The sequence below is a fragment of the Perognathus longimembris genome, chromosome 3 (genome assembly GCF_023159225.1).
Source record: "Perognathus longimembris pacificus isolate PPM17 chromosome 3, ASM2315922v1, whole genome shotgun sequence".
Lineage (NCBI taxonomy): Eukaryota > Metazoa > Chordata > Mammalia > Rodentia > Heteromyidae > Perognathus > Perognathus longimembris.
In genome coordinates, this window is record NC_063163.1 from 83,047,930 (window position 1) to 83,060,430 (window position 12,501).

Below are 12,501 nucleotides of genomic sequence, written 5' to 3' on the forward strand. Positions count from 1 at the left end.
AAGGACAAGCACATGCTATCCAACAAGGCTCCTCTGCCCCCCAAAAAACTGTGTCAATCACTGAAATGAGTTTTGCAAAAGACAGAGTTCCTTCACAGGGGTGCTCTAGGGACATGGAAGGGCTAAGCTGTGCTGAAGAGCTTGGGCTGGCAAAGAGAAGGGAGCATGGGACATCCTGAGGTTTATTCTGATTTAAGAGATTCGGGGTCTGAGGTTTCCCTGGAGGAGATGGCTTATTGTGCAAAGGACTCCCTTGGAAGGGCCTAGTGTTTCAGGCCTGGAACTCCAGCTATTCATGAGGCAGAAGTAGAATGGTAATCAAGGACCATCCCAGGCAAAAGTACCAGACCCTACCTGAAAAATAATTAAAGCAAAAGAGGGCTGGGAGTGTGGCTCAAGTAGGGGAGCTGGGTAGAGCCTAGCAAGTGCAAGACCTAAAATCAAACAAAACATTAAGGAATAAAATAAAAAACCACCGGGGCTGGGGATATAGCCTAGTGGCAAGAGTGCCTGCCTCGGATACAGGAGGCCCTAGGTTCAATTCCCCAGCACCACATATACAGAAAACGGCCAGAAGCGGCGCTGTGGCTCAAGTGGCAGAGTGCTAGCCTTGAGCGGGAAGAAGCCAGGGACAGTGCTCAGGCCCTGAGTCCAAGGCCCAGGACTGGCCAAAAAATAAAAAAAATAAAAATAAATAAAAAACCACCACCAAAAAATTGCCCAAGGGGCTGGCAATATGGCCTAGTGGCAAGAGTGCTTGCCTTGTATACATGAGGCCCTGGGTTCGATTCCTCAGCACCACATATACAGAAAATGGCCAGAAGTGGTGCTGTGGCTCAAGTGGTAGAGTGCTAGCCTTGAGCAAAAAAGAAGCCAGGGATAGTGCTCAGGCCCTGAGTTCACGGCCTAGGACTGGCCAAAAAAAAAAAAAAAAAATTGCCCAAGCTGGCACAGAGTCCCGCCCTCTACCTCAGAGGAGGCAGGGCCAGGCCCTGCCCTTCTAACAGCTGTGAGACTCCAGGTGCCCTGGGTGCCAACCTTGGCACCTATCTGATCCACCCAGTGCTTCAGGCCTGGACAGCACCTGCCAGCTGAGTGCCAGCCCTGCCCTGATGCCCACGTCTTCCCCTCTGTCCCCCGACAGGTCAGCCATCACAATATTCCCCCAGAGGACGGATGGCAAGCATGACTTCCGAGTATGGAACTCCCAGCTCATCCGCTACGCAGGCTACAAGCAGCCTGATGGCTCCACACTGGGGGACCCGGCCAACGTGCAGTTCACAGAGGTGCGAGCAGGGGCCCACCCGGGCTTCTGGCCCAGGCCCCCACCCTGGTCAGTGTTCTGGGGAACAGCTGCTGGAGGTCTCCAATCCTGGGACATTTGGTCATGTTTAGGCCCCCCAGCTCCCCCAGTCCTCTGGCTGGAACTACCATCCCATTTCAAAACTGGGTAGACTGAGGTGCCCACCGAGCTAGCAAAGGCCACCAAATGCATAAATGAAAGGCTAGAGCGGCCCCTGCCAGGGAGAAGAGGTAGCAGCTGGGAACAGGCCAGGCATCACCTTTGCAGAACTGGCCCATGTGCCCAACTCGCACCCCAGGCACAGACCCCATGCAGGAGGACACCTTTCATTGATGTCCCACCCACCCCCATCTGGGTGCTTCCCTTGAGCCCTGGGTTTCACCCCGCATCCCCTGTGGAGCCCCTGCCCACCCCTCTCCCCCATTCCCTGCTGCCACTTCATTTGCATGTGGCTTTTCTTATTGCAATCTGATTGCCCAGGGAGGGGTGGTAACCAGGGCGACCGTGCCGCACCTGTGCAGTCTCCCGAGCCAGACTTCCTGTTCCACTTGGCTGAGCACTAACCTGAGTACTTGGCTGACCTTGCTCAGCTGTTAGAAGAACATACAGGCCAGACCACGCCACAACCACTCACCTGAGTGCCCGATTCAATGTCTCCCAACACCAAGAGGCAGCCACATAATTCCTCCTCCTTCCAGAGCCCCCCTCAAACCCTGTGCTGTCCCACAAGGCAGCACTCAGCCATGGGTGGTGGCTATCAGTGGTCAGTGCAAACCAAGATGGACCTTCCTTTGACAAAAATGCTCCCCACCTCTCCCCCATCGAGTGGGAAAAGAGCTGGTGGGTGAGGCTCCTACCAGTCACATCTTGAAATGACTATGGAGCCAGGTGTAGTGGCTCACCCTGTAATCCCAGCTACTCAGGAGGCTGAAATGTGAGGATCAAGACTTGAAGCCAGGGGTTGGACGCGTGGCTCAGATGGTAGAGCACCAGCCAACAAGCGAAAACATCAGATACCAAGTTAGAGTCTTTCTCTAGTGGGGGTTCGGGGGAGCCTGGGCAGCAAAGTCCATGAGACTTAGCTCCAATTATCCAGCAAAACAAAAGCCAGAAGTGGAGCTGTGGCTCAAGTGGTAGAGCACCAGCTTTGAGTGAAAAAGCTGAAAGAAAGCACCCTGGTCCTAAGTTCAGGCCCCAGTACTGGTGATGAAAAAAAAGTTATCAACAAATTAATGTTGAAATTGAATATATTTCATTATGATCTGTGATATATATTTGGTATATTTATTAGATGAGTATTTACCTGTTTAGTTTTAACATAAAATGTAAAGGAACATGTTGATAGCAATATGTTTTATACCTTTTAAATTTTGATCCATTATTAATAAGGTAACATTCAAAGTATACTTTTGAATTTGATATTCATTAGTGAAAACAACTACATTGGGTCCAGTGTAGTCGCTCCCACCTGTAATCCTGTCTACTCAGGAGTGGAGATATAAGGATCAAAGTCCAAGGCCAGTGTGGGGGTGTGTGAAATGCTACAAACTGAAAGCAAAAGGGCTGAGGGCGTTGCTGAGGGGTTGAGCACCAGGCCCTGAGTTCCATCCCTAGAACCACACAATAAAAGAAGTCACGGGTCAGCGGTGAAGTGAGGGAAGGGAGTGTGGCCAGGTCCTCTAGGGACTGGCATCCATCGGGTCTTTGCTCATCCCTCCCCCCACTCCACCCCTCCCGCGCTCACCTTGGGCAGTGGCCAGTGACATGATGACGTAAGACCTGGGTCTCTCTACAGATCTGCATCCAGCAGGGCTGGAAGCCGCCGAGGGGCCGCTTCGACGTTCTGCCACTGCTGCTCCAGGCCGATGGCAACGACCCAGAGCTCTTCCAGATCCCCCCAGAGCTGGTGCTGGAGGTACCCATCCGGCACCCCAAGTAAGAGGGCTGGCGGAGGGAGGGGGCCTGCAGGGCAGGGGAGGGGGTCTGCAGGGCTGGGGCTGCCAACCCTGGCCAGGCTCTCTGGGGCAGCACCCACCCTTTGCCCAGCCCTGGGGTTGGAGCAAAAGAGCCCAGTGGGCACTCAGCCGAGGCGGCCACAGAACACTCCACGGACCCCATGTCAAAAGGACTCGTGTGGGGAGGGTGCTGTGGGGGCCCCGTCCAGCATGGGGTCATGTTTGTCCCAGAATGAGGCGCTCACCTCAAACACAAAATTGAGGGAGGTTGCTAAGACATAAAACAATATATCAACAAACAGAAAACTCAACAATAAGATATACAATGTGTGCCGGTGCCTGTGGCTCACACCTGTAATCCCAGCTACTCAGGAGGCTGAAATCTAAGGATCCTGGTTTGAAACCAGCCTGGGCAGGAAAGTCTGTGAGATCTTTATCTCTCCAGTGAACCACCAAAAAGCCAGAAGAGGTGTGGAATGCTAACCTTGAGCGAAAAAGCTAAGGAACAGCACCAAGATAAATAATAATAATAATAATAATAATAATAATAATAATATGTGATTGCAGTATATTTTAAATATCAGGGTTTTTTATATACTTGAACTATTTCATAAATTTTTAAATAAAAACAAGATCCCATTTAGGACAGAGGTCAGGATGAGATGAGAAAGTATCACACACAGGCAGGATGGGATCCTGTCACAAATTTTGACATATCATATATATATATATTTATATGCATGTATGTGCTTATTGCATTAACTTTTATTTTTCAAAACACATGGACCAATTTATAATCTCACAGACACAAATAAGGGACTGGCATTGACATACTGAGTCTGTTGGGGACCCCTAAATTTTACATTCATTTCTGAGGTTGCCTGATAAGTTGAGGCCCACCACTCTTCTGGATAGAACTTGACCTTTGTGTGTTTCTCTCTTGGCTCATTCAAAACAAGTTATCACTCCCTTTGCAGCAGCATTGTCAGCTTTGGGGGTGACTTGGTCTTAGCCTCTGTAGTTTTACCATCTCAGAGAGGACAAGATCTTAGACCCACAATTCCTCACACCAACAATGAATCCCAATAATGTGTTGCAAAGGAAACAGGGCACCAGAAACAGGAACCTTACTTGGACCTAGCTGGGTACCAGGGACAAGTTTCCTGAGTGAGCAATGTGTGAGGTGAGAAATATAGATAAGAGATAGAAACATGGAAGGCAGACAGGCAGGGAGGCAAGAAGACAAGGAAGGGAGGAAGGGAGGGAAGGAGGGAGGGAGGGAAGGGAAAAAGGAAGGAAGGAAGGAAGGAAGGAAGGAAGGAAGGAAGGAAGGAAGGAAGGAAGGAAGGAAGGAAGGAAGGAAGGAAAGAAGGAAGACCAGAAGAAAGCATTACCTGTGCAAAGGCCCTGGAATAGAGTAGACATGAACTGAGTTGTAGGAGAGCAGAATCTTTCACATCTTCTCCTGAACTGGCTTTTGTTGTAGGTTCAGCAGACTCATGGCAGCCCCAGGCCATATTCTCTGGGCCCAGTGTCCCTCTGGGAAACCTGTGTGACTGTGCATATTCTCTGGCCCCACTGGCAGGACACAGAGCTAAAGCTGGACGCCAGGAATCGGGTTTACACCCAGCCGGTCTCCCTGGGCTCCTGGCATGTGAACATCCCAGACTGAGGTTGTCGGGGCCTGGATCTGCTTAGGAGGCCCCAGCGTAACCTGTCGGGCCATCTTGCTCTCCACAGGTTTGACTGGTTCAAGGACCTGGGCCTCAAGTGGTATGGCCTCCCGGCCGTGTCCAACATGCTGCTGGAGATTGGGGGCCTGGAGTTCAGCGCCTGCCCCTTCAGCGGCTGGTACATGGGCACGGAGATCGGCGTCCGGGACTACTGCGACAACTCTCGTTATAACATCCTGGAGGTCAGGGCCCCTCAGGCCCCAGAAGTGGGAGGAGGGAGGCGGAGGCCACCTCCAACTGGCAAGCCTGGTGAAGCTTCTGGAAAGTTCCAGAGGCACCAGCAGGTTTCCTTGGTGATCACCATGGCAAGCACAGAGCACACAAAGCTTAAGAACTTGGGTTGTGTTTAAATGCCAGTACTGGTGCTTGGACTCAGAGCCTGGGCACTGTCCCTGAGCTTCTTTGTGCTCAAGGCTAGTGCTCTACCACTTGAGCCACAGTGCCACTTCCGGATATTTTTCAGTAGTTGATTGAAGAGAAGAGCCTCACAAGGACTTTTCTGCCATCCCAAGCTGGCTTCAAACTGTGATCCTCAGATCTCAGCCCCCAAAGTTGTTAGGATTACATGCGTGAGCTACTGGCACCCAGCACCTTAGTTTTTTGGGGGGTTTTTTGTTGTTGTTTTTTTTAATCAAGGCCAGTGCTCTACCACTTTGAGCCACAGCTCCATCCTGGCTTTTGGGTGGTTAATTGGAGGTAAAAGTCTCACAGCTTTTCCTGCCTAGGCTAACCACCATCAAATCTTTATCCTCAAATCTCAATCTCCAGAGTAGCTGGGATTATAGGTGTGAGCCACTGGCACCTGGCTTCAGAACTTTTGTTTTACATCAGATCATTGTTGTTACTAATTTTTATTCTTTTCATTAAAATGATGTTGTCCCAGGAGCATGGCTGTATGTCCCTCACTGTCATACACACACGACGCAAGTCCGCCGGGTATTCATGTAAAGCAGAAGCAAAGCATTTGCTTTCCAATGTGTTGCTCAGGCAGAGCAGACAGCTTCCGCTGGCGAGAAGGAATTAGGAAGTCTGCTTTTTGATCTTGGCATACATGTCACTTGCAAACACTTGTCCCCCTCCCCCCCCAGTAGCTTAAATGAGGCCCTCTGTCCCCCACCCCCAACCCCCAGCCCTCAATCCCAGCCACTGGTGTGGACGCACGTTGACAGCTGGAGCTGGGAACCAATTTCCTCAGACCTGAGAAACCCCCATAATGAGACCTGGGTCCCCGCCAGGGTGACTGGCCTTGACAGAGGAAGGGAAAAATGGGCTTTAATTAAGGACTTGGCCGCTGGGCCTCCCACGCTTGACACCCGCACCTCTTCAGCCTCAGCCCAAACTGAAATGTCACATTGTTTCCCCCGCCCCCCCCCCCCCCCCCCCCGCAAGTGAATTTCACCAAGGCATCAGCCACTAAAGGAAGCAGATCCTGGATCTTGAACAAGCAGCATCCCTCTGCCTCTGACCCTCAAGGCCGGCCAGCTCTGTGGGCTCTGCATGAGTCCAGACACCTTTCTAGGCCTCAGTTTCCCCCAGATGTCTCCATGAATGCAAGGACCACGGGCTAGGTGCTAAGCAATAGCTGCTGGGGGTGGAGTAGGAGAAATAGCTTTTCAGATCCCTCCTGGATCCATCCCTCTGCCTAAAACCCTTCGGAGAAACCAGGCACCTGTTGTTACAGTTCACAACCTAGCTCAGGATGACTGAGATCTGAGGAGCCTGGTTCAGAAACAGCCCAGGCAGGAAAGTCAGTGAGTCTCTTATCTTACCCCCAAAAGCCGGAGCCATAGCCTTGAGTGACTGACCCCAGGCCTATCCCTGTTCAGCGTGAAATCCAAATAAGCACAGGCTGAGTGGCCGTCTCCCTCCCCTTTCAGGAAGTAGCCAAGAAGATGAGCTTGGACATGAGGAAGACGTCCTCCCTGTGGAAGGACCAGGCACTGGTGGAGATCAACATTGCCGTGCTGTACAGCTTCCAGGTAGCCCAGGGCCACCGCAAGATCAAGGTCAAGGTCAGGCCTCGAAGAGGACTGGTAACCTCCCAGGCCCTGGGCAGGAAGCCGAGAAGCCTAGCTGCCAAGACCTGCCTTTCCCAGGGGCCTCCATCCTCCAGACCCTTGGCCTGTCTCCTGCCTCTCTGTCCCCTGGGTCGGAGGCGGAAGACACTGGATGCAGGGGGGGGGGAAGGGGCTGTGACTTGCTGTCCACCTCTCTAGAATTGAATTGTGAGGACAGAGACTTGTCTTCCACACAGAACCCCGGGCACCCCACCCTGCTACATGGTATTCTGCTGGGATGGCCTGCATGGCTACTATCTAAACCATGCTGCTTGTTGTTGTTTATCATTTTGGTGCCAGTCTCGGGGCTTAAACTCAGGCACTAGGCGCTGTCCTTGAGCTTTGTTACTCAAGGTTAGTGATCTCCACTTGAACCACAGCTCCACTTCTAGCTTTGAGTAGCTTATCAGAGATAAGAGTCTCACAGACTTTCCTGCCCAAGCTGGCTTCAAACCTTGATGCTCAGATCTCAGCCTCGTAAGGAGCTAGGATGACAGGTGTGAGGTACCAGCATCCCGCTTAAATCATGACACTTTTGAAAGCACTTTTAACCATGCCAGATGGTAACATAAGCCAGGTAGGGTGGCTCACACCTGTAATCCCAGCTACTTAGGAAGCAAAGATCAAGATGTATTTAGTTCCAGGCCAGCCTGGGAAGAAAAGTCCATGATACTCCCATCTCCAACATAACCAGCAAAAAAAATAATCTGGGCTGGAGGTGTGGCTCAAGTAGTACAGTGCCAGCCATGAGCAAGCAAAGATGAATGAGTACAAGGATCTGAGTACCAGCAAAAAAAAAAAAAAAAAGTGGGAGTGGTGAGGAGGAAGATGGGCCAGAAAGTGCTAAAGATGGAGCCCACACAGAGACATTCTCCCGGTAGTCCGGAGAAAGATGGAAACGAGAAATGCGGAGAAAAGAGGCAGAGTTCATATTACCTCCTTTAGGCTCTTGCCTGCTGACCCCTTGACCCCTCTCTGTCCAGAGCGACAAAGTGACCATCGTGGACCACCACTCTGCCACGGAGTCCTTCATCAAACACATGGAGAACGAGTATCGCTGTCGGGGTGGCTGCCCAGCCGACTGGGTGTGGATCGTGCCCCCCATGTCTGGCAGCATCACCCCTGTCTTCCACCAGGAGATGCTCAACTACCGGCTCACGCCATCCTTCGAGTACCAGGTGCTGCCTCCCCCCCACATTCTGCCTCCCTCCATACCAAATTTCCCTCCGCCATCTGCTGGGCATCTCACTCCTGGGCCGGGGTTGTCAGGCCAGCACTTGGATGTGCACGTGCTGAGAGCCACACAGGGTGCATGGGCCCCACGGTGCAGAGCCTCCCTCCCGCTGAAAGACTCAGAGAGACAAAATGAGGGGTGGGCCACAGAATCTGGAGACAGATATGGTAGCTCACGCCTGTAATCTCGGCCACTCTCGAGGTGGAGATCAGGAGTATGGCAGTTCAAAGCCAGCCTACACAAAAAGTTTTGTGAAATGCCAGCTCAACCAACAAAAGCTGGGCGTGGTGCCACATGGCTGTCATCACAGATAGGGAAGCCTACACGGGAGGCTGCAGGCCGGGCCATCTCAGGCAAAAGAAATGGGGGTAGGGGGGAGACTCTACTCCCAAAAATAACTAAAGCCCCAAAAGGCTGGGAGTGTGGCTCAGTGACAGAGCACCTAACCAGCAGGCACATGGCTCATAAGAAAATAAGGAAGGAGAGAGTTCCGGGGGGCACAGCTAGGGGACAACGCAGGGAAGTTACAGCAGCCTCTGCGCTCTGACACCTGTGCTGAGCCCCTGCCCATGATCGGAAACCCCGGGGTTTCCGAGCATCCCCGGCAGGGGCCTCCTTCCCTCACGCCGGTGACCAGTCCTCTCTTTCCTCCCCAGCCCGACCCGTGGAACACGCACGTCTGGAAAGGCACCAACGGGACTCCCACAAAGCGGCGTGCCATTGGCTTCAAGAAGCTGGCTGAGTGAGTGGGGAGGCGCCCGCACAGAGAGCCCCGGGGCAGGAGGCTGGACAGACACCGGGTCCTCTAATCCCCTGGTGACATGGGGGTCCTCATCCCCACACAGAAGGTTCTGAGCCTTCTCTGCCACGGAGCCTAGGCCAGGAAAGCTGGCGTGGGTTTTCTCAGCCTCGTTTACTTTGCCCAGTTTTCCAAATGCTTGTCCTGGACACAGCAGTGTTTGTTAAAATAGTAACAATGATGATGATGACGACAATGATGATAATGCCTTCAGCAGGGCCATCACCGTGGTGTGAAAACTCCTTACTCGGGGCTGGGAATATGGCCTAGTGGGCAAGAGTGCTTGCCTCGTATACATGAGGCCCTGGGTTCAATTCCTCAGCACCAAATATATAGAAAACGGCCAGAAGTGGCGCTGCGGCTCAAGTGGCAGAGTGCTAGCCTTGAGCAAAAAGAAGCCAGGGACAGTGCTCAGGCCCTGAGTTCAAGGCCCAGGACTGGCCAAAAAAAAAACCCTCTTTAATGAACAGGAAGTCGTGAGCCCAGAGCGTAGAGGAGCAGAGCGAGTGGACTCTAGTTTGAACAGCCCTGGAAAGCTCTCACGCCCAATCTCCCTCATCCATTCATGTACTCATTCACTCATTCATTCACCTGAGCTGAAGAATGAGATGAACCTTGCAAAGATGGTTGCGGGGGGTGGACAGGAGGTTTGACCATGACTCCCAAAGGGAGGTTTACCCTCCCAGCTGACAAGCAGAGTGGGGCCAAATGAGATTTTGTGGGGCCCTGCTTCCCTCCCAAAGACAGAACACCATGGGTCCATGGGTCCATGGTACAGGGGCTCTTTCTGACAGAGGACACTGCTAGCTTGGGTCCAGAAATGTCTATGCCTGACATCTAAGTGTACAACAGAGGCAAGTTGCTGGTGGGCTCGCGCGGGTCCCATGAGCATGGCTACTGGGCTCTTCCTCTCTCTATCTGTCCACCCTATGCTGACCTCCCATACAGAAACTCATGAGGCTGGGTGACAAGGGCCCATGCCTGAAATCCCAGGTCCTCAGGGGGCTGAGATCTGAGGATTGTGCCTCCAAACCAGCCAGGCCAGGAAAGTCCATGAGACTCTTACATCCAATTCATCAGCAAAAAGCCAGAAATAGAGCTGTGGCTCAAGTGGTAGAGCACTAGCCTTGAGGGGGAAACAGAAAGCTCAGTGACAGCTCCCAGCCTCTGAGTTCAAGCTTGTGTACATTAGCATGCACATGCATACGTGCACGCACGTGTGTGCGCGCACACACACACACACACACACACAATATCAGGAGCATCTTTCCCCAGAGAGAAGATTGCCAAATATTCTCAGTGAGGACAACCTTTGGTTCCCATTGTCTCCAGGAAAGAAGGGAGAGGGGATTCTCAAACCGTTAATTGCACGATTACATTTGGGAACAATGGGAGTTAATTATAGATGTTTTATGCTCACACTCTTCCGAGGGAAGCCTCCAGGCACCTTTTACTCCTTTCTCTTCCTCCCCCTCCAGTCTTCCTGCAACGTGGGTGGTTTTCCCTAATTCTAAAAAAAAAGATAAATTTACCACCAATAAGCCCCAGGTGGGAGATAATTAGCAATTCTGTCTGCAGGGAGCTTCTGAGTAAGGAGGGAGGAGTTTGGCTCAGTGCAGCCCAGGTAGTGCAGTCCTCACTCTTCTGGGCTGTCTGCTCCCTGCCAGAAACAGAGAAAATGGGTGCTGGCTAGGGTCCTCTAACTACAGAGTGGCTGCCCTTGACACTGAACACCCCCCCCATCCCCAGAAAAGCGTGGGTGAAAGCATCTATTCAACTTCATAATGTGTGTGTGTGTGTGTGTGTGTGTGTGTGTGTGTGTGTGTGTGTGTGTGTGCCAATCCTGGAGTTTGAACACAGGGCCTGAGCGCTGTCCCTGAGCTTTTTCTTTTTTTTTTTTTTCTTCTCAAGGCTAGTGATGTACCATTTGAGACACAGTGCCCCTTTTTGGTGATGAATTGGAGATAAGTCTCATGGACTTTCCTACCCAGGCTGGCTTTGAACCACAATCCTCAGATCTCAGTCTTCTGAGTGAGCCACCATCACCTAGCTTCACAATGTCACTTAGATATTTATTTACTGCCCTCTGGGTGTGTAAATGAACCAGGCCTATCCTGTTCTTGCAGATTGGAAATTTAGTGCCTAATTCACCAGGGACTTGTTTATTAATGCATCTCTCTCTGCACTGCACAGGCATGCTTGCAAACACACTAAGACACGCATGTGTGTACGCACACACACAGATGCAAGCTCCATAGAGCTGCTCATCCATGGCTATATCCTGTATGCTGGGTACACAGCAGTAGTTCAGGAATGCGTGAGCATGTGACCGCATGCCTGAGTCTTCCAGCCATGTGTAGCAAATGGAGGCTCTCAGGATGACCGCCATTGGTCCCATTACAAAGGAACAAAACCAAGCGACAGCTTGAACTTCTAATTGCTCTGGCAGGGTTAATATGGCGGCTGAACTCAAACATCAAACATCAACAGAGTACACTCGTTCTGGTGTCTTCTATCTCTTCTCTGTTTTCTCTGCAGAGCCGTCAAGTTCTCGGCCAAGCTCATGGGGCAGGCGATGGCCAAGAGGGTAAAAGCGACCATCCTGTATGCCACCGAGACAGGAAAATCACAGGCCTATGCCAAGACCTTGTGTGAGATCTTCAAACACGCTTTTGATGCCAAGGTGGGTAAGGGCAGTGCCAGCCCCCAGCCCCTTGTGGCAAATAAGATGGAGAAAGGGAGAGGGTGGAAGTCAACAGAGAAAAGCCCTCCAGGACAGACTGAGGCACCCAGAAATGCCCAGCTGCTCACGTACACCTTTGCATAAATTTCAGGGCACTGTGAGCCATGCTCCCCCCAGAAATCGGCAAATGAAATCTCATCTCTGGAGTAACATGTTAGTGCATTCATGACAAACAAAGTGGAGACTAGTTTGGGAAGCTTGGCATGAATATAACTTGAAGGGATCCATTGCTTCAGAACTTACCAGAGCCTTGAGTCTACGAACACGTTTGACAGCCTCCCGAGGGAGCAAAGGATGAACTGTAAACATTCCTCACACATATCTGACTGTGAACTTCTTGTCATCGTGGAGCATCTCAGGAGTGTGGACTTCCTAAGGTCCTACAAAAGACATGGAGCAATGAACTTTCCCACAGCTGGTGTCTCAGACTAGAGAGAGTCAGGTGCTCCACTGCAGTACTGGACACAGGATTAGAGATGAGGCTGAGGAGGGAGGAGTCAGACCTACCCAGATGACTCCCTGCCCAAAGAGAGGAAGACTCAGGATTACATAGTCTTTTAAAGCCTGGGGGCCTCTATCAAGATCTGCTCTCCTGCTGTGCTCTGTGGTGCATGCTTGTCATCCCAGCACTAAGGAGGCTAAGATAGGAGATCTGCAGTTCAAAGCCAGTCTGGGAT

At 51.7% G+C, this 12,501-nt stretch overlaps 1 protein-coding gene across 4 annotated transcripts in view; it reads left to right on the forward strand.

Annotated features, from left to right (window-relative positions):
* Nos1 (nitric oxide synthase 1) overlaps positions 1 to 12,501 on the forward strand; it is a 129,339-nt gene that overhangs the window by 86,763 nt on the left and 30,075 nt on the right. For all 4 annotated transcript variants that reach the window (XM_048342877.1, XM_048342876.1, XM_048342878.1 and 1 more), the window contains exons 8-14: positions 1,145 to 1,286; positions 3,099 to 3,238; positions 4,999 to 5,173; positions 6,869 to 6,970; positions 8,032 to 8,226; positions 8,939 to 9,024; positions 11,620 to 11,764. In XM_048342877.1, coding sequence (XP_048198834.1) covers positions 1,145 to 1,286; positions 3,099 to 3,238; positions 4,999 to 5,173; positions 6,869 to 6,970; positions 8,032 to 8,226; positions 8,939 to 9,024; positions 11,620 to 11,764 — 985 coding nt within the window. The remainder of the gene's footprint in view (positions 1 to 1,144; positions 1,287 to 3,098; positions 3,239 to 4,998; positions 5,174 to 6,868; positions 6,971 to 8,031; positions 8,227 to 8,938; positions 9,025 to 11,619; positions 11,765 to 12,501) is intronic.